The sequence below is a fragment of the Berghia stephanieae genome, chromosome 8, assembly GCF_034508935.2.
Source record: "Berghia stephanieae isolate SIO BIC M18660-M18661 chromosome 8, UCSD_Bste_1.3, whole genome shotgun sequence".
Classification (NCBI taxonomy): Eukaryota; Metazoa; Mollusca; class Gastropoda; order Nudibranchia; family Aeolidiidae; genus Berghia; species Berghia stephanieae.
In genome coordinates this window covers 7,238,719-7,266,218 of record NC_088367.1, presented here as the reverse complement: position 1 = coordinate 7,266,218, position 27,500 = coordinate 7,238,719, and the positions used below count along the sequence as shown (strand labels likewise).

Here is a 27,500-nt window from a genome sequence, read left to right as displayed (position 1 = left end):
TGTGATACTGATGGAGACAACCGGGTAGTTGATGCCGGCGAGTGGTAGTAGTAGTATTGGCAGAGTGTAGAGGCCGTGGGAGTGGATGGATTCGGTCCCGGGGTCGACTTAAGAGTTCCAGACTGTAACTGCGGCGGTGGTGCTCAAGTGAGGAAGATAGATCGAGACAATGAAGTGACAGTTTAGTACTACTGTTAGTGATAGTAGCATGACTTCATGTGTCAGAAGTAGAAGTAGGGAGTTGATTTCATGAGCGAAGAGCACACACCACAGTCAAGTCCGGAGACACCATAGTCGACCCGAGTCCTAGCCCATCCACTCCAGGGTAGTGGAGGCGATCAAACAACAAAGGCCAGGATGTAAAATGATGAAGTCTTTATTCAGGAACAATGGAACAGATCATTCTTTTGTATCGTATTCTATAGGCGTGTAGCAATGAATGGATCAATGAATGAATGAAAAGAATGGCAGAAGAATCTCATAATATTAGCTATAGCAGTTAAAAATAGATTTAGCGCGGACGTCAGGGAAAGCACCTACGTCACTGGTCCAGGTAAAGCGATGCGTAGACTGAAGTGAGTAAACTCGATCGAGTTGTGTGCATCTTCATGATTTAAACAAATTAATGCAAATAACATGGGACATGTATGAAGGAACGAATAAGTCTAAACTAAAGAGTTATGCTACAAATCAATCATAGTGAATTGCAGAGTTAAAGAGTAAATGTTTAGCTCGTAATTAGTAATCAAAGGCGTTAACGTTATGGCTGTATGAAATATTTAAGTAGCAATTATTAAGTATACAGAAGAACAAAGTAGATTTAGATGACTCAAGGTAGGTGGCTAGAAAGCTATGATTTGCCAGAATTAGTGATATAAATTTGTAAATGATCATAGTTGTTAAAATGAAGTTATAACGATGTGAAGTGATGAAAGAAAGCACACAAAAATATAGTATCAGGCCAGAAGTCACACCCAGCCGAAGATAAAAATAGTAGGTACTACATCGAGGGACTATCTGTGTAAGGGCTTAACACACAACACAGTGTACTATTGGTCATTAGTAACACACACGAGTAAAGGAATGTTGATATCAACCACAGAGGCACACAGTCTTGCATTACTTGCATACATTTAAATAGTGATGGTAGCGACAAGTAGTAAAGAGTAATAGAGTACAAAATCAAATAACATTAGATAGAATGGTCATTCTATTACATCTTCATCAAGATTTATTAATACTAAAGTCTATAGTATAGAAGAGATTTCTCTAATTGTTAAGGCCGATCTCGTCGGTTGTATGAAAAGAGCAGTGTTGATGAGTTGCAAAGTTGTTATTGCTGAATTGGTGAACATCATAAGAAGATGTGATTAGATTAAAAGCAATAATGATCAATCTCTGTACTGTCCACAAAGAATTAATTATTTTTTTTATTGATCTGTGTATATAAGGGAATGTGTTTCCATCTTGATTATTTCCCTTTCTTCCTGACAATAATCACAGAGAACACCATGACAACCAGCCTACTTGCCAGAGACTGACACATCGCTTTTTTTTTTTTTTCATTATTGCCAGAAAACTTTTTCTTCATTTTTTGTGTATTTTATATGAAAGTAAAATGACTGCAGAAATGATATTAAAGCCTCGCTTACAGTCAAAGAATGCCATATTCTGTTTTCTCTGTTAAGATTTTCAGAAGGTTAATTTTCTTTGTCTCTTCCGTTGGAGAATTTCCTTCTGCCAGAGCTGAGTGTTGAAAATGTCTTTGTCCAAACTTAGACTTTGGAATGTTGGCAGGCCAAGTACACCTGTCTGATAAACGAATCGGAGATGTTAGCTGATAGAACGTTTTAGATCCATGACAGTTTTGTCATTATGAGGTTCAGAGGTAACAAAAATAATATATTTATGGAAAGAGCAATTAAACTATTTTTCACCTCTTAATTCCATAAATAGAATCAAGGAGTACCCTGCCTATAAATAGAAATAAATCACATGATCTTGTTCTTGATACTGGAAAACCAGCCATAGATTTTTCATTCTCTTGATCTCATTGTTTCAGACAGATGAGAGGACACCTGACCTGAAATGGATAGACTCCCTCGCTATCACAGAGCAGAGATGAATCATCATCAACGCCACCATATGCAACCCTTCCAGCAAAATGAGTTCATCAATCACCTCGTTAATAACAGAAGGGCTGGGGGTAGGAGAATTGTTTTTCGGTTCGGAGGTCAGCGAGCACCTCCTGCTCCTAGAGGAGGACCCCAAGGGGAACCCAGAATGCAGCGTATTAAAGTGGATGAGGATGTTTTGAGGTAATATAGTCTTACATTTATCTTGGAGTTTTTGGTTTTCATATTTGGACTGGAAAAAATTTAGTTGATTAGTTACTCAGTTTTCTTTTTTTTTTAACCCGTTAAAACCTGCAAATTATAAACATCATCTCTTTGTTCTTTTTAGCTCATACATTCAAATGACAAAAGTCCAACCGTTGAAAACCAACTTTACTGGGTGAATAACCATATCCCCAAGCTTTTAAAATCATAAGCATTCTATATATTCAGTGCTGATGGATTTCCTCGGATCAGCGGAAATCCACGATTTTGGAGTCGGAAGAGGAATTTCCTCCTTTCTAAAAAATTACATTTGCCCCAATCAGTGTACTGGCAGTGAGAGACTTGATGTGTGGAAAACAAACAGGTTCAGTTTCTCACTCTCCATAAGTTATCTAGTTTATCAATGATAGTTCATCATCTGAAATTGTTCTAAAGATGGTGATTAATGCAGTAAAGAATGGGGCTTAAAGACATTCGTTCAATATTTTCCTCCTTTTTAACATTTTGTCACCATCAGCACTGATATTTGACTGAATTAACTTAATTTTTTTTTCATAATATTATATATAAAATAATAATAATCATCATTTTATTATTTTTTTACTCGGAGCCAACACATTCACACCGAGGCTAATTGATAAAATATGGAATGATTTAATTGTAAAAGTCCTTGATCACTTTCCTGGTTATTTATTTTTAAAAACAACAAAAATCCCCACCATTTTATCTCATATTTTGTTTGTGAACGATTTCCTTTCCAGCTACAGTGGCAATGCAGGCGATGACCCAGGTGTCTATGTATCCTCTCACAACATCGACCATTACAACCACTATGTTGAAGTGGAGATCCTTGACATCGGTGACCTGGGACAAATCAGTAAGGTTTTAAGATCTTTGCAATGCAAGCATCTCAAATGCCATGTTTTCCACTTAATATATTGTCTATTCAGAATCTGCCATGTACACAAAGCCTACTCCTGGAATCGGCATCATATCTAGAAGTTTAAACGTTCAAAAAAATTGTGTGGCCATGTTGGTTTGTTGTTTTTTTTTGTGTCATATTTTAGAAATATTAAATTTCATAGTTTCAATGTATAAATATTCTCTCTTCTTTGGTTTATATGTGTTGAATAAAGGAAAAATCCTATCAAGTGAATTTGTATTAGCAATCACACCTAAAACAAAACTGGCAAAAGTTTAACTTTCCATCTGATTTAAAATCTCAAAAGATTTGCTCTGACTGCTCACAATGCTTTGTTTGCGGAAACAAAATTATTCTAATCTGAATTGTGGTATGAAATAACAGAAGGGACAATATGACTGATTAAGATGTCTTAATAGTACCATTAAATCGTAGAAGCGATGATGGTCGTCTTGTCATTAACTCACAATCCTTGAAGACATCATATTTTTTTTTTGACACTTTAGAACAATAATCTCATATACAAAAAAGGAAATTGGCAATTTTATCATGCCAAATTGGTTTTAAAAAGCTAACTTTTTGGGATTTTGCATTTAAAAAGCCAAAATGATAACACTGCTGTATCGTATCAAGTGAAATCGAAAAGTTGAAATCCCAAGAAAAGGAAATGAATCATTCACCGAAGTTCCCTGTCAAATTTGTTTGACTCTAAATAACTCATGAAAAACGGGAATGGACATAAACCAAAATGAATGGGCTACCAATTGGAATGTCAAACGAACCTTGTGCGAGGAAGAATGAGGCTGTCATAGAGATTTAAAGTGCAACATGCAAGGGTTGCATGACGCATTGTTTAACCCGACTCCCTCCTTACCATGCATAACACGTGTGATGCTTCTCAAATAAATTAATGTTTTTGTTTGAATCAGAAAATCAAACAAATGGTTGATTTCATCATCTTTTCAAGATCAACGATTGTATTCTTAGTTACTTCAACTATTTGTTCTAATTTTTCATTAACTGGATGGATTATTACAATGTTTACCTCTCTTTATCCAGGTGTTGGTCTGGTTCCACTCTACTACCCATTGAATATGCATCCTGGCAGTGAACCAGTTTCTGCAGGGTACTTGGCAGACAATGGAAAGTAAGCAAATTCAACATTTCTCAGTGCTGATGGTTTTCCTCGGATCCGCAGAAATCCTCAATTTTTGTGTCAGAGGAGGAATTTCCTCCTTTGGAAAAAGACATTTTCCTCAATCAAATTTTCTGGCTTTGAAAGATTTGATGTATGGTGGAACAAACTGGTACAGCTTCCCCACTATCCAGAAGATAGCTAGAGTAGTTTATCGTCTCAGTGGCTCTAAAAGTGGGGGGTTGGTGAAGTAAACGTGTGGCGTAAAGAAAACCATTCATAATTTTCCTCCTTTTTCCCTTTTTTGTCACCATCAGCACTGATTTCTATTACTGGCCATAATCCGGTTTTAAAATTGATTTTTATGGTTCCTAAAGGCAAGACGCAGTCAGGCACAGAGCACAGATTGCACACCGTTGCGCATGCATCATTTTGATATCAAAGCCATCCTGATCAAAGACCATTGAAGGTCAGCACGCCTTGCACCAAGAGGATGGTTGTAGAATGAGCTTTGAGCTTGAGCTTTTTATATAGCGCAATATCCACTAAAAGTGCTCAAAGCGCTTTACAAAGGGTCCCTAACCAACAGCAACTTGTAACATGTAGAATGCGACATGACGCCTGTTAGGTGATATTGCAATTTTTTTTCTGACAGAGACAACGCTGTTAACAGTCAGGTACTTATTTTACACCTGAGTACGATGAGATAATGTAAGTAAAGAGCCTTTTCCAAGGACTCAACAATGCGCCGAGCGAGGCTCAAACTCAGGTCCTTCCTATCCGAAAGCGAGTGTCATACCACTAGACCACAAGGGAACCCAGCATGCAGTATTTTAAAATGGACGAGTTTATGTATAGCATTAAAACAACAAGAACTTGCTACCCTTTTGATAGGCTCTTGTCTACTGCAAACTAGTTTCTGCCAGATGGAAGTCAACTTGGAAAACTGGGAAAAACTTTGTCCCTCATAGTCATAGGAGTGGGGACATAACATACTGGGATAGAAGTTGCCAGGCTTCTGTGCCATCAAGACAATGTCAGTTTCTATGAATTCTCAAGATATTCAAAGAATTTTCAGATCGGTCTTGCCATCTGAAAGCCTGACTAGTCTATGAAGTTATAAATCTTATTGGTAAATTATAATTTTTTACAATGCATCATTTTCTTGAGTTGGAGTTATTTTTTTTTCTTCTAAAATATGATTAAGATAGCTACAAAACAAAGAAAGTTTAGTTACAGGAGGTTTGTAGGTTGGTGTAACACAGTCTGACTACGAGTGTGCACGGTTCGGACCCAGACTGCGATACAAAACACAAAGGCATTTCCTTACAGTTGGCAAGTCTTTGAATGTGATGAGCTGGTAATTAATTCTCATTCTTTGAATATTTCTAATTTCTTCTTAGTATAAATATCCACTTAGGTCCAGACAAATGTTTGAGTGTGGTAAGCTGGGAATTAACTCTCATTCTTTGACTATTTCTAATTTCTTCTTAGTATAAACATCCACCTGGGTCCGGGTGGTGCCCTTCTGCAGCACCAGGGTCCCTCCTGTGACACGGGGGACCGTATGGGTGTTGGAATTCGACCCTCAGATCAACCGTCCAGGAGTCGACACTGCAATCAGATTTTCTTCACCAAGAATGGGCAGGAGGTAGAGTATAGCTTGTTTCCTCTTTTCTTTTCCCCTCATGGGTGCCAGTTTTCCGGTTCATGCCGGAATTCCAGTTTCAGTGTTTTGAGTAAAATAACCTATTAGCATCTGTAAAGATTCGAAAACGTGATTCAGCCACCTTTTCAGTGTATGGAGGTAGATTCATGAAACCGTTTTAAAATCAAATTAATTTCCTCATTGTGTCAATATGTTTGCTGTGTAATCATTTAATAATGGTATAAAAACGGTGATGAAATAAGAGTAAAGTTTAGGCCGCATTTTCAGTAGGAACATTTTCAGGTTTGGCAAAGTGTCGAGATTTTAGTTTCAGGTTTCAGCACTTCTTCCTGCTGGCATCCATGTTTCCCCTCCCATCCCCCACCTCTCTTTGGTTTTCCCTGTTTCCTAGACAAGAGAAAACAAGTTTAAGTTTAAACTTAAAACGGATATTATCAATTATAAGAATAACAACAATCCTACTACTACTTCTATTCCTACATCTACTCCTCCTCCTCCTCCTCCTCCTCCTCCTCCTCCTCCTCCTCCTTATGAACACTCACCTCACATGTAAAAGAAAAAGATCAGAAAAAGTGTTCATGAAAACAGTGCCAGACAAAGCATAAAGAAAAGTTTCCATCCTAGAAAATCAGCTGGAGTTTTTGGGGGGATGAGTTTTAGTTTTTCTTGCAACTTTCTTTCTACTTTTTTTTTTATTTTGGCACCGTTGCACACTACACACTTTTTCTGCTCTCTCTTGTAAATAAAATTTTTTTAAAAAATAAATAAAAGTGAGCTTTTATATAGCGCAATATCCACTAAATGTGCTCAAAGCGCTTTACAAGGGGTCCCTGGTCAACAACAACATTTAACATCTAGGACGGGACATGCCGCCTGTTAGGCGATATTACAATTTTTCGGACAAAGACAACGCTGTTAACGGCCAGGTACTCATTTTACACCTGAGTACGGTGAGAGAATGTGAGTAAAGAGTCTTTTCCAAGGACTCAACTATGCGCCGAGCGAGGCTCGAACCCAGGACCTTCCGATCCAAAAGCGAGGGTCATACCACAAGACCACATAGCCACACAAAAAAATGGGCCAGTGTCAATTCCAATCAAGTTTGGTTTTCATCTTTCTGATCTCCATCTGCCTCACGTAACTGTGGTTGTTAAACTGGGTCTGTTAAATTTGTGCCTAAATTATTTAGTGATAGTGTAGCGTTCTGGGAGGCCTGCATTTGTTGCTCCATTGATTGACCAGAATTGAGGGGAAGGGGGAGATAAATGTTGACTGAACCTGAGCCCAATCCTGGCCCCTAGCTCCACCATTGAACTAATGGGACTAGTGCGGCTATGTGGTCTAATGGTATGACACTCACTTTCGGATCGGAAGGTCCTGGGTTCGAGCCTCGCGGTCGGCGCATAGTTCAGTCCTTGGAAAAGGCTCTTTACTCACATTAATTCAAATAATATGAGTTGTCAAATGATTTTTAGAAGCTTTTTATCATAATAAGATGGATATCCAAATATTTATGTCATCATTTTCTCACACTTTTGACTCTTTTTTATGCCTCCCTCATTTCCAGGTGAAGAGCTTTGACATCAATTTCCCATCCTTTCACCTGCTTCCTGCCGTTGGGATGCAGTCTGAAGGGGAGGAGGTACGACTGCGGTTCGATGCCGAGTGGACCCCAGACGAGGGGATGCAGATGTTGGTGGACGGGGGAGAAGAGGACTGGGTTAGGTTGGATGATATCAGACTTAATGGGATGGTGAGTTTTGTCGTGGTCTTCTACCGCATTGGGGTCAACTGGAAATGACGACTGGTTCCCAGTACTTGCCTAGCAAGTTTGAATGACGTAGCTTAGATATAGCGTCACTCGGGTTTGATTGCGTCATTTCATACGTCAGTAACTAGCGTCATACTCAAACCAAACAGCTTAAATAAACTGTTTGCTGATTGGATGAAACTAATAATATCAACCAATCAAATTTCGGCTTTTATTTCATAAAGAACACAATGGAAATTTTACTGAATCAAGGTCGGGTCCGTGTTACGTTTTTACAACTGACGCGCGTGTGACTCGGAAAAGTTGTATTAAAACCGTCGCCGCGGCATTGGGGTCGGAATGGTGTGTTACGTTTATACAACAGTCGAGGATTGGGGGTTAAGAGCTAACTCGACTACATTCATAAAATAAAGGTGTAGAAAGTAAGGCCCCCAGAATTTACTAGTTACTTTTTAAAATAAAGAACAAATGACGAGTTGATTTAAGAAATATAGAAAGATGAAATTTAATGAGATGAATGCTCTTATAAATGAATAATGATCACAGAGTAACAAATGATAAGATGACAATATTACGTAAGTTCTGGATCTTGAAGATAAAGGTGTGGAGACTGGTGAGGTCCTATTCCCAGGTAGAGGATATGGTGGACAATCGTGAACGGTACTCATGACAGTGGCTGGCAAAGGTAAACGATGACGTTCCGGTGTCTTGATATTAGAATCCAATACTGGAGTTTTGATCAAGTCCCAATAGCAAGATAAAAATCTTTAAATATATAAATGGTATTAGGAGTGGAGTGGTCTGGCCGTCAGGGCATAGGTTATTGAGAGAAGTGAGTGAGGAAGATTAGATCGATCAGCTACGTGACAAAAGGTAGAACGAAAGTACTGTATTCACTAATTTGAAATTAATTCAAAGAGAAGGCTATCAAAGGAAAGATGATCTGATATTAGAAGGTAAAGTTTTTCTAAGCCTAACGAAATATAACTGGAGTGAGATGAACTCCGTTCTTACTAAAATAAAACTTGAATAAAATAAATGTGAATCATCGTTAATGTGATAAGTTCCATGATACAAGGTTGTCAATTTTTCCTATATTTACTGAATTCAGTATGTTATAAACCATCAGTTTTATTTTCCAATCGCCTGCTAAAGGGAAAAGTGTTTGTACGTAATGTCTTTTTACTGGAGTTCAGCACTCAGAAATAGGTCGGTCGATTTGTTTGTGTCAAAGTTCAGTAAAATGTCTGCCGCCTGAATTGACAACCATAAATACAGAGCTGCCAACCTACTGCAAAATATGCGGAATTGTACGCATTTTCAGCGATTGTACGCTTGTACGCATTTCCCCCAAGATTGTACCCATTTTCGGTGTACAGAGTCACTTCAGTTTTCCTTAGTTGTAATTCATATTATTACTAGCCTTTTGAGAAACCTTGGTGACTAAGTGGATATTCATATATCTTTTTACCAATTATGATCTTCATGCTGGGAGGTAGAATTCCGAAAGGATTGGATTATAGTCTTGGGAACATCATTGTTGCTGCAATTGAGCTTGTGCGGTGTGACTTTATGTAAGTTTACCTTCCTCTTACTTTCACAATGGTTAGTTTCCGTCGATTTCAGGATTGTACCCATTTTTATGAAATCTCCCCCATTTTGAGGTCCCATTCTACACATTCTCATCAGATGGGGTTGGCAGCTCTGTAAATATAGTACAGTGCTGATGGTTTTCCTCGGATCCGCGATTTTGGAGTCCAGAGGAGGAATTTCCTCCTTTTAAAAATTACATTTTCTCAAAACAATGTGCTAGCAATGAGAGAGTTGATGTGTGGTGGAACACACATGTGCAGTTTCCCACTCTCCAGAAGTTAGCTAGAGTATCAATGATAGTCTATCATCTCAATTGCTCTAAAAGTGGAGTTTAGTGAAGTAAAAATGGGGCTTAAAGGCTATCGTTCAACATTTTCACACTTATTCACTTTTTGTCACCATCAGCACTGATAGCAGACAATACTTACTTACTTATTTATTTATCTGAACCAGTGACCAGCTGAGATCTAGCCCTTCGGTCTTGTGCCATGGTGTAGAAGTTAGACGTCTGTTGTAGTTGTTCTAGGTGACTGTCATGATGATAAATGATGAATGATTAAACTTTTGCTCAGTCTTGTGATGATAATGGAGATAAAAATAGCAACCGTCTCTGTTTTGTAAACTGAACATAAAAAAGGTAAAGTTGTTGTTTTTTTTTTCTCCCACTATAGACTCTGGAGTACACCGGCAAAGGCCGGTCTATCATGGACGTGGGGCTGGCCCAGGCCAAGCACCCTCTGACTACAACCAACCACTACTTTGAGTTTGAAATCGTGGATCCTGGTGACAAGTGCTACGTGGCCATCGGATTGGCCAAACAGGTCAGTGGATACTTGAAGGGTTTTGTCATTTGCATCACCAGACAGCTGAGATTCCAGGAACGAATTGGCCGCCGTGTGGTCTTGTAGTATGACACTCACTTTCAGATTGGAAGAGTCTTGGGTTTGAGCCTTGCATGGTGCATAGTTGAGTCCTTGGAAAAGACTCTTTACTCACATTTTATCATGGTACTCAGGTGTAAAATGAGTACCCGGTCGTTAATAGCATTGTCTCTGTTGGAAAAAATTGTACTATCATCTAACAGGCATCATGTCTCGTTCTACATGTTGCTGTCCAGGGACCCCTTGTAAAGCACTTTGAGCACCTTTAGTGGATATTGCGCGATATAAAAGCTCAACTTTGTTTTGTTTTTGTTTTTTCATTCTCTTATCCAATAGCTCAATGGATAGAACACTTAACTCTCAATGAAATGAACTGGTTTCCATCCTGGGTTTAGTTAGGACTATTTTGACTCTTCTGCCCTGCTCAGTGAATGGGTAGCTGGGTTTGTTAGAACTTTCGAGGAAGTAATTTGCAGTAAACTATCGTTCTGTCCAAGGAGTAGTAGGCAATTGTCATTGTCTGTATAACTGGGTGAGGTCTTTTGACCTCCAATGGTGGGAAGGAGGTCGCTTGCTGTGTCTTCTATCTCCTGATATCTGTTTTCTGAATTGCTTTCTGTCTGTTTCTTGGATTGGGATTACTTGGTTTTGTCCTGGCCCTAGCTGGAGTCCTTGGCTTTTTTTTATTGTTTTGAATATATATTATGAATTGTAACCATATGAGTGTGTTCCTCTTGGTCGGGACCTGTGCTTGTGTCTGGATGAGACTATTAGCTATTAGGTGATCTCAAACTAAGTACACTGAGAGTGTGCTCTTGGAATTTTCATCTGTGCCTTATTTGAATGAATTCCCCTTTGTCTTGTTTTTTTCTCGGGTGCTTTCAATTTTGACTCTATAACTTTTTTGACTATCCCATTCTCTTCCATTTTACCAGCGCTGAAATGACCTAAATGTGTCACAAGTGCCGTAAAGTCCTTAAACAAGAAAAAAACAAAACATTGTCTGGACAATGGTATTGCAATGTTTAGATTTGTCTTATGATTTCTGAAAACAAATGCTTCTCCAAACCAGTGATTGGCTGAACTCTGCCCTTAAGATCAACGCTGTTATTATTATTATTATTATTATTATTATTATTATTATTATTATTATTATTATTATTATTATTATTATTACTATTATTATTATTATTATTATTATTATTATTATTATTATTATTATTATTATTATTATTATTATTACTATAACTAGGTAGTCCAAACTGAATTTTTTTTTTTGCAAGAAACACACCCATTCAATGTTTTTCTTGTAGAACTTTTTATTCTGATTACTATGATATTTGATTTGTCTTCCTAGGTCAAAAACTAAAAAAGTTATGGCAATTTGAAAATCATGGATTTTGGGCCGAAAACGGGAAAAGTTAAAAATACTAAATTTCCCAAGTTTGGGGTACCCCAAAATCATTATTACTATAGATACAGATCTAAAATCGCTTGTGGTTACAAATATGATGGCATAGAATAAGCCCAATTTTTTTGGGAAGGCTATTTAGCATAGTTTTACCACAATAACTTTTCAAAGTTCAGAAAAATCACAGAAAAGCAGTTTCCAAAAAGTTGCCGAAACATGCGAAAAAGACGCAACTTCAAACTGTCGTAACTTTTTTGTTTGTTGACATAGGATGACATATTATATATCAAATTAATCAGGTTTTAAAGCTCTATCTGAATGGTGTGATATATAAGTTCTGTAAGATCATTATCAGTAACTCAAGAGAGGAAAAAGGTTGCCAAGTTTAAGAATTTGGACAAAAGTACCCAGACCCAGTGGTGGCCGAGAAGCTATTTTCTCAAAATAATGGAACAAGACATGTCTTAATAGCTAAAACCAAGGTTTATTTATCATTCTATGCAGGACGGATGGTAAGGTTGCCCGTCTCCCCTTTCCCACAGCCAGGAATGTCCTTTTAAGGGACCTGTACTGGTCATCATCTGTTTAAAACAAAGTAAAGTAAAAGCAAAATTAATGTTTTTCATATGTTTAGGAAAAATGAGGACATTTTAAATTTAAACCGATATTCTCTTATTTTTTCACTTTTGGAATTTTGTTTCTTCCTTTTAAAAAAAAACTCACTCCAATAAAAAACATAAATTAAAAAAAAAAATCTCAGCAAAACAGAATATCCTTCTAAAGTCAATGAAAAGAAAAAAAATAATGTTTATAAAGAGTCAACTATAAAAAATGAATAAGTCATATTTATTTACATTATTGTGAAGTAGTAAACAACTCACAAATGGAAATATATAATCTAGCCAAGGAAAATAATTCTCTACCTCCAGGTCTGTCTATCACTACTATCATCGATGTCCGCCATCTTGGATTTTCTTAGATATTTGTAAGGGTTGTAAAAATCGTTCTTGTGGCTTAAAATTAATTGCCAGTAACACAAAATTAATTTATTTAATAAATATAATGCTTGAAGAAAGCAAATTACTGTATCACAGCTTATTCTGAAAATCAGAAATAAATAGGCTCTTCATTTTCTGAGACGGACCCAGAGTTCAGCCATTTTGAGAAGATGGGTTTGAGGACGATGTTGGATAAAACAATAAAATAAACAAATTTAAACTTAATACCTCTTAATTTATGATATTAATAAGTGAATTATATATTTATTTACCTGTCAGAACCTTGTATCGAGAAATTTCGAACGGTAGCGTTGATTCAGGCGAGATTTATTTGTTAGCCATTGGAGACGTCTGATACTGCTGCCGGCCGGTGGGAAAAAGAATTTCATTCATAAAGTGATGCGTTGTTTCGGTTTAAGCATTCTGCGCCGTTGGACATTTTTTAGTGTTGTTTTCGTATTTATAAAAAGGAAAAATACGGCTTTCCAAAAATACCAAATAGAACTTGATCATAATGAAAATTAGCCTTGAAAAGTTATAAAAAATGCGATATTTTCAAAACCAAAAATAAGAACTACTACTATTTGGTACCAAAATAATCGGCCCTTTTACGTGTCTTATGAAACCAGTTTGGGCGAGATTGAACGAACGGCGCAGTTTGCCTGGCTATTTACGTTGAGGCGGTATGATTTTTTTTTTTCGGCGAGCGATAAAAAACGGCTCAAGTGACTATTTTCGTTATCAAAGCACAAAGTCAGTTTTTTGTGCATGCTAAAACCAAATATATCATTGGAAAGATCAAAGATTGATCTTTTTATTGATATATATATCATTGCATTTACAATGAAAATACGTGGTGAAGATTAAGTGGGAACTTGATGGAAATCAGCTCATTTTACGTCCAGAACCCGTTATCGGGGCAGTTTGGACTACCTACTATAACTATTATTATTATTATTATTATTATTACTATTATTATCATTGTTTGCCTTGCTTTATTATTGATTTTACTTACTTGATTTGTTGATGAAATATTATATTCTTGTATGAGTTATATTGGCAATTGCCTAAAAATAAACTTTTGAAACTTTATCATGTAGAAATTGAGGGACTTCCATAGTTGTGGATCACTGTACAAAACTTCTCATTTTTTTTACAACCGGGATTTTTTATAGAATACAAATTTTTTAAGGTTGCTTTGTTTTATTCAGGTGAGCTTCAGTTTTAAATTTTTGCTGATGCTTGGGACCCTTGTAAAATGGTTTTAGCACATTTTAGTGATCATTGCGCTATAAGAGGATGAAAGAGACCAAAATATGTATCATTGGCTGTATTGTATTGGCTGTGAAGGATTTCTGTTATATTTATTGGTGATTGCTCCACAAAGCTGATTCATATTCTTTCCTTTACAGGTAATCACTCTTGGAATATAGGTCACATTTTGAAATACAATTCTTAATCCGCTGGTGGCTGTTTTTTTTGGGTTTTTTTTTAGGGGCGGGATAGGGGTTAGTGGGATGGGTGGAGTTTTTATCTGTGAGAATTCAAAAACATGGGTGCCAGTTTTCCGGTTCATGCAGGAATTCCGGTTTCGCGATTTCTCGAAGTCAAATACCTCCGGTTTCAGTGTTTTGAGTAAAATATCCTCATGGCATCTATGAAAATTCGAAAACGTGATTCAGCCACCTTTTCAGTGTATGGAGGTCGATTTGTGAAACCGTTTTAAAATCAAATTAATTTCCTCATTGTGTCAATATGTTTGCTGGGTAATCATTTAATAATGGTATAAAAACGGTGATGAAATGAGAGTAAAGTTTAGGCCGCATTTTCAGTAGGAACATTTTCAGGTTTGGCAAAGTGTCGAGATTTTAGTTTCAGGTTTCAGCACTTCTTCCTGCTGGCACCCATGTTCAAAAAGTTCTCTTTGCTCTTCTTTAACGTTAAGAAAACCCCCCAGATTTTTTCAATGTCCTCCATGTCTTGTTTTATGATCCATGATCCAGAATTACCCAATGGGAAGGCACCCCGGCTGGAACCGTAACTCGATAGCATATCATGCCGGTAAGATTGGAGAGCATTGGGTTTTTTTATCTAAGTATCTGTGTTACTGTCTTTTATGTGTTGTTTTTAAAAAGAAATACTTTTTGCATTTTAGATTCTCATTATTGATGGTAGATAAAACATAATTTCTTAACACTTAATATTATGACTATCGGTTGTTGTTGTTATTATTTTTATTGTTATTCAAAATGTCTCATCTTTCCTGTTTACATTTGCTTTTTTTTTTTTCCTTTTCTTTTCTTCTTTAATTTTTTTTTTTTTCTTGTTTTTCTGACTGGAATTTACAATTTTTTATTTATTAAATTTTTTTTTTTTTTAAATATCCAAACTATTGTTGAGGCTTCTTTTCCCGTTTTAAAGTCTCCATCAGTCATTACTTCCAGGTGATGGAAAACTGGATTGTTTAGAAATTACTATAATTTTATTATTATTTTTTTTACATTTCAAGATGACGGCAAACTTTTTCATGGCTCAGGCATGGGCGTTCGATTTGGACCGAAATGTTCAATGGGTGAGAAGTAATTTCAATATTCAGTTTTTAAATAACGATTATTTGGTTTTTAGTCTTTGCTTTTGTTGATTTCAACAACTTGGAAAGTTTGTAAATTTTGTCATATATTCGTACAAATGGTCGCATGAATGAATTTTCTATGATGTCATATAATACAGTTATAGTATGGTGGCAGTGGACATTTACACATATGTATACACTCCACACTCACATAGGCTACATACACAAGCACACACATGCACAATTGACTCTTGAATATAACTAATGATTCAAGTAGACATAATGGATCGTTTGTCAAAATGGATAATGTTTGTCATAATGGATAATGTTAGTATACATCGTTCCATCCAAGACAAGACAACGTTTGCAAAGAACTCATGATGTCTGTTTTATTCTTTTTATTTTTATCCAGAAGTTCAAGGTTGTCACTTTTGAAAATAATGTTTTTGGGTTTATAAGTAGATCGCCTTCATTGTCACATAACAAATAACCTTTACTTTTCTAAAGTTGTATTTTAGTAATACAAACATAAGAACGGAGTTCATCTCACTCCAGTTCTATTTCGGTAGGCTTAGAAAAATAAAGATGATTCATTCTTATGTGACATTCATGTAGTTTTGATAGTTGGTCGTGCCACAGGTTAAAAGAAGAACATTCAATATACAGTGCACTCTGGATACGTCGACGTTGCCTAAGTCGATTTTTACCCAAGTCGATTTTTTTTCTTGGTCCCTCCCCCTTCTTCCTATATAACATTAGTAAAAAAAAATAAACTCCACATAAGTCGATGTCGCTTAAGTCGATGTTCTTATCACTCGTGACAACAACAAAATCACAAATAAACAAGTATTTCCATTGGTTAAAAAAGCTACCAGTAAGAATTTAAGTTGTTAAGAATATCCGTGAACGATTGGCGCACATCGATGTGATGTAGGTGCTTTGCCTGACGTCCGTGTTCAATGTACATGAGCAGTATTGAATAACTTTAATTTCTCCATCTCAAATTTTACATTGTCGCAACTTCAAGTTCAAGATTTTTTTTTTTTGTTCTAATCCCAGGCCATCCTATGTAATGGCCCTCTTAATTAGTATCAATTTTATCAAGAAGAATTCAAGTCAAGTCTACAACTACAATGGCAAACCTATCGCGGAAAAGGAAGATTCGATGCATTTGGAAAGTTTGGCATGCGACAGAAAATCATCGCATAGGAAATTAGCATACCAGCTATTTCTGTCTCGATGATTTACAAGAAGCATGACCTTGACCTGGAGGCTCCTACCCTTCCGCTTTTCTCGGAATAATTTCACTTAATTGGTATACATTCCACATTCAAGGCAAAAATTCCGCTTTTCACCTTTCCCATCAAGGAAAATTTTTAAAAAAATCTCTAGCGAAAAAAAAGTGAGCTATGGCTTATTTCGTCACATCTCCTATGGTCAATCAACACACATTATGTATGTCTGATTAGTCTCTTCAAAGTGTGTGCTGCTGATGTCGGATAATATTTTATGTTTGGGAGGGGGGTTGACCGAAGTATTATTATTATTATTATTATTATTATTATTGTGACTCCGATTCGTGAGGTCAATGACCTTGGTAATATTATATGTTGGCTTCAATCGGTAATAATATTATTTGAGTACGGTCAGCTTCTTTCCCTATTTAATTTTAGCCCTGTGTCCGTGTGTTTGTGTGTGTGTGTGTGTGTGTATATACCGGCACGCGCGTTTGCTTGATTAGGTGTGCGTATGTGGGTGGGGGGGGGGGGAGGAGGAGGAGGGTCCTGATAAGGTTAAATCCATCCATTCAATGCTTTGCTCTCAGATGGCCAGGACTTGTGTGTTCTCTATTATTATTTTACCCCATTCTTAGTCTTTACACAATCTGTACATTTTTACACATTTTTTATTTTTAATCATTTGAGTACTTTTGGATTGTCTATTACATTTTCTGTTGCAAAGCATGTCATAGTCAATAACAATAAGTTGATTCCGCTTTTTAAAATCTCAAATTCCGATTTTTATGTTTCTGATTCCTCTATGGGGCTATTGGGGGTAGGAGCCTCTGATGACCACTACAGAGACCGCGCGATATGAAGGGACATACTTATTCTAGATTGGTTTGCTTTATTCAAATGAATTTTTGCTCATTTGGTTACCCTCCGGTTAAGTTGATTTTCGGATAAGTCGATTTTTTTCTCGGTTCCCCTGGGCTTCGTCTTATCCGGAGTCCATTGTAAATCTTGACATCAATTAACAATTTTCCCTCACAAGGAAAAAAGTTCCCACTATTATGTTTTGTTTTTTCTTCATCAAGTTTTTTTTTTGGGGGTGGGGGGGGGGGGCCTGATAGCTCAGTAGATAGAGGACTCACTTCACATGCAAAGGGATGGAGATATATCCTGTGTATAACCTGGACTTTTTCTGACCTCCTTGTCCACCCAGCAGTGATTGGGTCTGATAGACATGGTGGAAAGTACTTTGCGATAGACCAGTGTCCTATCCAAGGGGGAGCAAGCAATTACTCTCATCTGTTTCACGCTATAGATACCAGGATAAACTCCGGCTCCATGAGCCTAATGGCTCAGAAGGTCTACAGTGTAGTATTGGAGTGGGGGCAAAACAATATTTGTGGCTCAACAATTTTTATATTTTTTATATTTGAGTTTGCAGGTCTGTGAAAAGCCATATTTACATGAAATGTGATTTCTCTATTTGTGATTTTTTTTAAATCTTATCTTTTTAAAGGCTGAATCCTTGAAAAGTTAAATAAACAAATGTATAAATAACTAAATAAATAATAAATGAACAAAATTAAGTTAAACTGGCATTTGTGCATAATTCAGCAATAGACAAACCATTTCCTTGTCATTTTGATAGGCATCTGATCAGTACCTGTGTGTTACACCTGAACTACTATGAACAGTTTTTAAAATATTTTCTATCATTAGGAGACACAATGGGCTGTGGCATCATATTCCCCTCTGATTACGACAGCTCTGCCGATGCTTTCTCTCACAATGGTGCTGGTGCTAGGAGGAGGCGAGGTGGCCGCAATGGCGATGACGACGATGATGACGACGACATCGATTGGGATGAGCATGTGAGGCAGTTGGAGTTGGAGGGATCCGATGAAGAGGAAGATGATGATGACGACGACGATGATGATGACGATGGACATATCAGAGGTGCTCAGCCATTTAGAAGGAAGGAGAAGAAAGGCACGGCTATCACAGTAAGTTGAGATTTTATCCAAATATAGTCTAAGCCAGTTTATTGGGAGGGCTCGGTTCCCGACAAATCGTCCCAATTAAGCAGTGGCAGTAGCCATGAAATTGAGCAATTTTTCAGGCTTACCATAGTCCATTCTACATTTATTCAGACTTGTGACTGGCAATACAACTTCTAATGAAAGATGTATTGGTTGCATCGTGGCCTTTGACCTATGACCTAATGTGACGATGGCAGTCAATGACACTGACAAGGGATACAGGTAAATTCTAATGTTCACATCTCTGTGATGACTAGGACGAACGTTTCGACCAGACACCCAATTGGCTGTCGTGATAGACACTAACAAGGGGTACAGGCAAATTCTATTGTTCACACCTCTGTGATGGAGATTGCAACCACGCACCCGATTGGCTGTCGTGATAGACACTAAAAGGGGGTGCAGGCAAATTTTATTGTTTACACCTCTGTGATGGACGGTACGAGCACACACCCGATTGGCTATCGTGATTGACACTAACAAGGGGTACAGGCAAATTCTATTGTTCACACCTCACTCTGTGATGGACATTACGACCACACACCAGGTTGGCCATCCAGTTAAACTAATTTGCATTTTATGAACCATCTTTTTAAGTGATATAAGATAGCGAAAAAGCTCTTATTGGGGACGATCATTGTCAAATTTCGTCCTCATTAAGCGGCAGGCCATCCCAATTAAGTTGCTGGAAATTGAAAAGGTTTTTTCATTTTATAACCAAAAAAAATCTGTTCCCAAGGAATCGTCTCGATATAGCGGTTGTCCCAATTAAGCGGCATCCCCAATACCAGCATGGACTCTATTTTCTATTCTCTGTTATATTTTGTTTGATTTATCATTTATCCAAACGGACCTATCTCAGACATACCATAGGTATTTGTACGTATATGATATAAATTAAAATTTCACCCATTGGCGGCATCTATGACAGATCGTTTTGTTTTTTTAGTAAGTATTTATGTTTTCATTGGGGTTTTTTTTTTTGTTGTTGGCTGAAGAAGGGTTTTGAGCCGAAAACGTTCAGTGTTTGTTTTTTATTTGTTTGTTTTTTTAAAGCTGCTATATTCATTGTTGTTTACGACTTTTTACAATCCACAGCTTCTAGCACTAGCAGCTTTATATCACCTTGAAATATGCTTCATGAGTTTGTTTGTAAGCATTCCATGTCTCTTTCCGTGTTTCTTCTTTTTTTTATGGGGGAAAGGTTTGAGTCTATTTCTTATCATTATTGAAGTCATCATCTCAATTTAAAGCAGTTGAAAATGGATAAAACTGCTTGTATATTATAGACATGATTTAGAAACCTCACCCATGAACCCCTCCAAATAAAAAATGAATGAGTGAATGAACATTTATTTATCTATTTATTTATTTTATTTAATCATTTATTATGGCTGACTTCATTTTAATCTTCAGGTATTTTTCACACGCAATGGTAAACTGGTGGGACATCGCGAAGCACACATACCAAGGGGTGGCTTTTACCCGACCATCGGAATGTTGAGCAGTAATGAGAAGGTCAGAGTTGACCTACGACCTTTGACCGGCTAGGACAACCAATGGAAAGTCATCTGTGTACATCATCTATTGTTGCTCAATGACGGATGCATGCACTACAATTAGCACTACGACAATACATTATAACATCATTGTGATCATACAGTCTATTGCTGTTTATCAACCTTGTCTTTTTCCAATGGAATTTGGTTATGATGGATGGTTGGGGTTCCTGGCCTTCCATAGTGGGCATTTACTTTGTCTTTTATCCGCCTGCATCTGTTTTCCAATTGCTTTCTGTCTTTGGAATGAGATTACTTGGTTTTGTCCTGGCCCTGGCCGAATATCCTGGCTGGGAGGGAAACAGTCAAATTGGACAGTGGATTTAAGTGGTGATGGGCTGTATGTCAATAATGATTCTATTAGCTGTTCTGTGATATATCTATCTATCTATCTAAATATATGTGTGTACTTGGAATAAAAATTATATCAATGATGATATAGCTGTATTAACTCACTCAATCCTAGAGATTTTTGCTACTTTTCAAAATTGGAAAAAATTGTATTAAAAATGAGCATGTGCATAGATAGTTTTATTCAACTATCATTAACATGTTAAAAACTAAAAACATTAGCTTTGATACAACGCCTATAATTTGTCTCATAAAAAATGTAATAAATAGGCATGGGGTAAAAGTAACCCTGGGTAAACAACGGATGTAGTCGGTGTTAGGGTTGAGTGAGTTAAACAACTGATGATAGTACTGCTGTACTGTCATGGCGCGTTTATTTTTCATTTTGGCCTGACAGTTTTTACTTAAGGTATGAGTCAATGAAGCAGACCTGACAACTGAAAATTAGAACAATCGTCATTTTTAGGAGATAGCATTTCCAAAATCCATGAAATTATCTACTCTGACATCAATTTTCATTTTCAATAAGTTTTAATAACTCATGCATTTCAGAAATAGGAGCAAAAAATTCGTAATTCTACGAATTTTTGGCAGTGTTGGGTAGATCTGGATTAAAATGACTCCAATGCCAAGTCGTCAAAAAATTCTCAAAACTGAGACAGCCTTGAAATTTCATGACTGAGGTTGTTTTGACAATCTGGCAAACATCTTGATAAAAAAAGTAAAATTTATCAGGCCAAAATGAAAAAAAAAAAGTCATGTGATTTGTTGGTGTAGCAGAGTATTCTATATCATCCAAGCTGTCCCTTCCAAAATGGATGCACGGAGAACTATTCAATAATTTTATAAAGATGAATCCTACTGGAAATTTATCTTTTATACAAATAGCTTGTCATTATTATTATATTGAAAGGAGTTGTCAGTGGTTTTGGGTTTTGGTGTTTTTTCCTGTATTTTTTTTTAAATAAAAAAAATAACAATTTTGTGTGTATGCATCAGTGGTTTTTTTTTTGTTTGTGGTTTTTATTTCTTTTTTGGGTTTTGTTTTTTTTGACCAAGTGACAGATCAAATTTCTCAAATTTTTTATTATTTTTGGGTCAAAACAAATTTAACCTTGAAAAAATAAGAAGAGACGTCTGGATTATTTTTAAAAAGGGACTTAAGACGTTAAATGCTTCAGCAATTTGTATTTGTTTATTCCATTTGTTCCAAAAGACCGTTTCCCAAAACAACTCATTGCCATTCACATTTCTAGATCACTTGAACTCACCGGTGAAACGTTTTTTTTGTTTGTTTTTTTTTTTTTTTTTTGTTATTTAATATTTTAGGCCTGGCATAATCGATATTAGATTCAGCTGTTGGAATTTATTTGATAAGGGAATTCCTCCGTCAAATTGTGCTCGTGACGTATGACTCACTGAGATGCCAACTCTTGTTTTCTTTAAGATGTTTTTTTTTAAAACAGTTTTAAATGGATTTTTAAAAAGTCCTGACTAGGTTTGTTTTTTTTCTATATATTTGATGAGGTTTACACTTATTGTCTAAGTCGATCTGAGGTTTTTACCAATTGTAAATAACGCAGAGTTTTATTGATTTTCATTGCAATATAAATTTTAACCATCACATCGGATCCTACCTACGGTGAAATTTATTATCTCAGAAGTTTTTAATATCCCAAATAAATTGCAAGTACTTAGCAATGAATACTTTTTTTTTTTTTTTTTTTTTGATTGTAGTAGGGAGATAATCTGATATGAAAGAAGGAAAATTTTTATAACATTTTAAAAAATATACACAGGGATACTATTTTTCCGGCTAAAGGGAAATCAGCTTTTTGAAATCTTCCGGCTAACTTTCGTCAGTATTGATGAGTTGATTATTTTAAAGGTGAAAGTGTTGGTTGTTTAAAGACAATGGTTAGAGGGAATCTAGGTGAATATTCAATCTTTTCTACGATTTAAGGGTGATACCGTTCCATGAAGGGAAGATTTTGCACCAAATATTTTCAAATCTGGATTTTTTTTCTATTTAAGCAAAGGGCCTCCATGTTTAAAAGAAGTGTTTGTAAATGTTCTCCTCAATGACTGTTTGTTGTTATTCCTGTATGTTGTCCAGTCTTTTAGTCTCAGTTCAAATCATTTGGCGTTTTGTTGTTTTTCAGTGAAAGCTTCAAAATGTTTATAACTATAATTGCTTAAGATTATAATATCTCGGACATATTTGTTTGTAAAAAGACGGTTTCTGTTGCTTTTGCCCATTTCAAACAGTGAAAATGCCGTGTAGGGACTGGGTGTGTCATGATCTGTGTGTAGTAAGGATGGGATAAGATTATCCAAACCTCTATACATTCGTCTATAGATAGTTATTCTCAGTTAATATTTCGTTCAGAGGTTAAAAAGTTATGCAGAGTTATGTCCCTTGTCTTTGATGTATTGATGGCTCTTTTCCATTCAGTTTGATCATAGATGGACAGGGCTATCAAATAGATAAAACACATTTTATGTCACGTTGCCTTTTTAAATAGCCTTAATAGAAGTGTTGGTATTTTAAAAATTATTTTGTTTGTGTTTTTTTTTTTAATGGCTACAAGCTAAAATTTTATTACTTGGATATTTTCCATTCTATGTCGATTATATTTTGAATTGAAATGAATTGATTTTTATGGTTGAAATATCATAACATGATGTTAATAATTTTCAATAAGCATTGTAGCTAAAATGAATTGGTTTGTCGTTTGTTATGGCTCCATTCAACCTAATGGATCAGCCATTTTCATAAACATGTTTTACCTTGCTTTTTGTCCAACTGTCCATAACTCTATTTGAATTCCATAGTATTGTCACTATTTATTGTTATTAACATTAATGTTGTTGTTATTATTATTATTATTATTATTATTATTATTATATTATTATTATTATTATTATTATTACTATTATTATTATTATTATTATTATTATTATTATTATTATTATTATTATTATTATTATTATTATTATTATTATTTTATTATTATTATATTTATTATTATTATTATTTTATTATTATTATTATTATTATTATTATTATTATATTATTATTATTATTATTACTATTATTATTATTATTATTATTATTATTATTTTTATTATTTATTATTATTATTATTATTATTATTATTATTATTATTATTATTATTATTATTATTATTATTATTATTATTATTATTATTATTATTATTTTTATTATTATTATTACTATTATTATTATTTTTATTATTATTATTATTATTATTATTATTATTATTACTATTATTATTATTTTTATTATTATTATTATTATTATTATTATTATTACTATTATTATTATTATTATTAATAATAATTATTGTAATTATCACGATCATCATTATTAATTTGTATGGACAATCCATCCAGTGACTTATGTAACTAACATTTTGTTTCATTCAAGGACAGATAGCTTAAATTTTCCAGGGATTTTCAGCAGTGGATTTTTTTTTTTTTCAACTTTGTTGCTTCCAATATTTTGTAAATGATGCATTTTCTCCATGACTTATTAGAGATACAAGTATACTGATATGAAAACAAAAATAATGTGATCTGTTTTGTATTTTAGAAGCCATAATCAATGTACCCTAAACTTTAGATTATGTCAGTTCCTGATTACACCGGCACTTTACGATGACTTATTCTTTCTTCCAGTCTTAACAGTTCAGTTCACATTTTGCCAGTCTTAGAAGTGCCGACTTTCACTTCCAAAAAAACATTAGATTTTTCATTTTAAAACCCTTCAACAGCCATGCTCAGTTTAGCAAAGTTAGTTTTTTTTAAATAGGAGATTGTCTAAATTCTTTGTGGTTTATAGCAGATTGTCTAAATTCTTTGTCGTTTATAGGAGATTATCTAAATTCTTTGTCGTTTATAGGAGATTGTCTAAATTCTTTATCATGTTGAAATATTTGACTATTTGACCTGATTCAATTTAAGAAACACACTAGGTTTGTTTTGTTTTGTTTTTTTACATGCTTCATAAATGATCACCATATTTAAATGTATTTTTATAATACAAAAGTGATAAAGACTTAAGTTTTTGAATAGTGTATGGGAGTCGTGGGTGGGAGACATTATGTCACCACGACATCACTGCTGCCTGTTCACTTCCACGATGTTTTGATCCAATTCACAAAAAGCAATGTCAGTTTCTGTCTGATTGGTAACCTGCTGATGTTTGACCAAAAATTTGAGATTTCAATATTAAGAGTCTATCTTTTTATTTCAATGAAACTGATTTTAAAATGGCATCTGTCGATTGACGTGGATGGCACAAGGTTGTGACACCATTTGGCCTTTTCTATCACACTCTAAAAAAAACCCCACACGTATTAAAAATTTTGACCAGAAAACTCGTCCTTCAAATATCGGTCAATTAAATTGACCCTCATCTTGTCATAGACTCTCAAATCTGAGACTTCTAGTCCCGGGTTTGAGATAAAACGGATTTACCTGAAATTAATTGGCTGTTAGAAATAGTCCATTTTGTCTTACTATTTCTTGGATGCGTGTTAGCGCGTGTTTTCTTAAAACTCCTATCCCATCATCCTCCATGTTTTTCTGCTAAATCTGCTAAATTGATGCGAAATCAATCTCCTTGGAAAAGACACATGTACCATATCCATAGTCAACTTTTCAAAGCAATGCAAATGTATTTTATAAATAAATTGTTTTTTTTTTTTACTTTATTGTACAGAATTAGCTTATAAACTTGCATTCTCATGAAACGCGTTTTTGATGTTTTCCATTTTATAATGTCCAATGAGGATGAATGCATTTGTTGTACAAATAAATCTGAAGATTTAATGTCAGAGTCGTAGATTATATTTTTATGCATAAAATATCAAATATGAATTAACAAACATAAAGATGAATTAATGATAACAAACTAGTGCCATGTGTGTGCATAATTTATTACAAGAAGAATTGTGGGTAATTTTGTTTTAATTTTAACCCGTTAACTGCCGTAGATACTCTGGAAAAACTTGTGTATTTAACAATGTGACCAGAAAAGTCGTCCTTCAAATATCAATCGATTTAAATGACCCTCGTCTTGGCAAAACTTCTATTCGTGAAATCCCAGGTTTGATAGTTTTTGGCCAAGATGAGGATCTTTTAAATTGATCAATATTAAAGGTAGTTATTGGGTTATTATAAATTATGTTTTATGTCACCAAATAATGATGGAAAGTAAGAGAGAATGTGAGGATTGTGATGTGAATCAGTCAAGAATGCCATGAACTCATCATTTGATATTTTTCATCCCTTGTCGCTGATGTCACTTTGTCCACAATTATCGTAACCGTTGAGAAACGATTTCTGCTATTTTGTTGGTGATGATAGTCTTGCAGGTTTTGGATCAAGTTTCATTTCACAGAGAAGATGTTGAAATCGAAATTTTTCCATAGTTTTCTGAATCACTTTGCATTGGGTTATTTTTCTGGCGAATTTAAGTAAACTACCTTTTTGGACTGGAAGGTTATTTTAGAATTATTTGACTTTCCCATTTTCTTCATTTTTACTGGCGCTGAACCTGAATGTGTTGCAAGTACTGTAAAACCCTTAAAAAATAAACAAACAAACAATTCAGTTTTCTCTGTCAGGTTCACCCCATTGTTATAGCCGTTGGAGTTGGTGTGTTACTACCAACGGTGTATTCAGATGGAATCTGGGGAGAGTTTGTCACGTGTTGGATGTGCATGGTCACCTATTTATTGATATTTATTGTCACTGTAATCCATCCTATCCCTGTGTTATATATATATATATATATATATATATATATATATATATATATATATATATATATATATATATATATATATATATATATATATATATATATATATATATATAGTGTGTGTGTATATATATATATATACATATATATATAATTTTAAAATATATAATCTCATTGATATTATGTTATATTGTCTCCATTTTATATTCTATATTCCACTTTGGACTGCATCAAGCAAGTCAATATCAGATCTAATTCCATTCTTTGTTTATTTTTGTTTGGTTTTGTTTTTCTTTGTCGGTTTGTTGTTGTTTTTTTCATTATCATCATCATCATGGTGTATTGACGAACATATCAGCTTTATCTTTGGAAAGCATTTGGAATCCAGTGTCTAGTGGCCTGGTGAACGTCTTGAAACGAAATCGTCTAAAAATAGATTCATTTTAAACCAGATATGACTGAGATAAAAAGTTTTTTGTTTTTTTTTACAAAATGTTAATCTAGATAATGAAAGAGAGAATGATGATGAATTATGCTGTTGTCAATAGCATTCAATAGTCTGATGTCATGTCCGCCCAATAACGAGCAGCTTGGTTCTAAACAAAGAAAATTGGTACTTTTTTTTCTTCTTGCTGGCTAGAAATTTTTCACATGTCATGTGATCAGAATGTATAAAAGTCAAAACATGGTCGGATTTATAATGATTTTATCCTCTGGATACACTTTTATGCTCGTCGGAGAAGTATTTCATAAGGCCGTCTGCCATTTTCCTGATAGTTTAGAACCAGTTACTAAGTTACAATGCGTCATTACGAGGGAAGTGACATCACGACTGTTGAATCCTATTGTCAAATCTAGTGATTACTAAAATGTTTTAAGTTTTGCATTTTACAACTGAGAATGATGGGCATTTTAACTCCCCCGTCACGGCCATGATGATAACGGCCATCTGGGTGGGGATCCTGACCTCCCATAGTGGGCAGGGGGGTACACACTGTCTTCTATCCCGTTATATCTGTTTTCCAACATGCTATCTGTCTTTGTCTTGGAATGAGATTACTTGGTTTTGTCCTGGCCCTGGCGGGGTCCTAGCTGGGAGGGAAACAGTCAAATGCATAGTTATTGTTGTGGGAGATGACGTTTTTTTCCCTTGTAAATCATCTCTCTGTTATGTATTATTATTTTTATTTTGAATGTATAATGTAAGCATTTGAGTGTGTTCCTCTTTGTTGGATTT

At 35.1% G+C, this 27,500-nt stretch overlaps 1 protein-coding gene and 1 long non-coding RNA gene across 3 annotated transcripts in view; one reads left to right on the top strand and one right to left on the bottom strand.

Annotated features, from left to right (window-relative positions):
• Positions 1 to 21,227, top strand: part of LOC144978097 (SPRY domain-containing protein 3-like) — a 22,207-nt gene extending 980 nt beyond the window's left edge. The window contains exons 2-11 of one of the 2 annotated variants that reach the window (XM_078923677.1): positions 2,063 to 2,318; positions 3,101 to 3,216; positions 4,321 to 4,408; positions 5,891 to 6,047; positions 7,633 to 7,818; positions 10,101 to 10,250; positions 14,723 to 14,780; positions 15,229 to 15,291; positions 18,243 to 18,526; positions 19,979 to 21,227. In XM_078923677.1, the coding sequence (XP_078779803.1) occupies positions 2,089 to 2,318; positions 3,101 to 3,216; positions 4,321 to 4,408; positions 5,891 to 6,047; positions 7,633 to 7,818; positions 10,101 to 10,250; positions 14,723 to 14,780; positions 15,229 to 15,291; positions 18,243 to 18,526; positions 19,979 to 20,113 (1,467 nt within the window). In that variant the 5' untranslated portion in view covers positions 2,063 to 2,088 and the 3' untranslated portion in view covers positions 20,114 to 21,227. The remainder of the gene's footprint in view (positions 1 to 2,062; positions 2,319 to 3,100; positions 3,217 to 4,320; positions 4,409 to 5,890; positions 6,048 to 7,632; positions 7,819 to 10,100; positions 10,251 to 14,722; positions 14,781 to 15,228; positions 15,292 to 18,242; positions 18,527 to 19,978) is intronic. The other variant, XM_078923678.1, reaches the window with a different exon arrangement.
• On the bottom strand, positions 12,186 to 13,319 carry LOC144978096 (uncharacterized). Its single transcript, XR_013646462.1, has 2 exons — positions 12,992 to 13,319; positions 12,186 to 12,302 (listed from the first exon to the last, which is right to left on the bottom strand). It is a non-coding gene; the product is annotated as an uncharacterized LOC144978096 (long non-coding RNA).
• Positions 21,228 to 27,500: the final 6,273 nt, after the last annotated feature.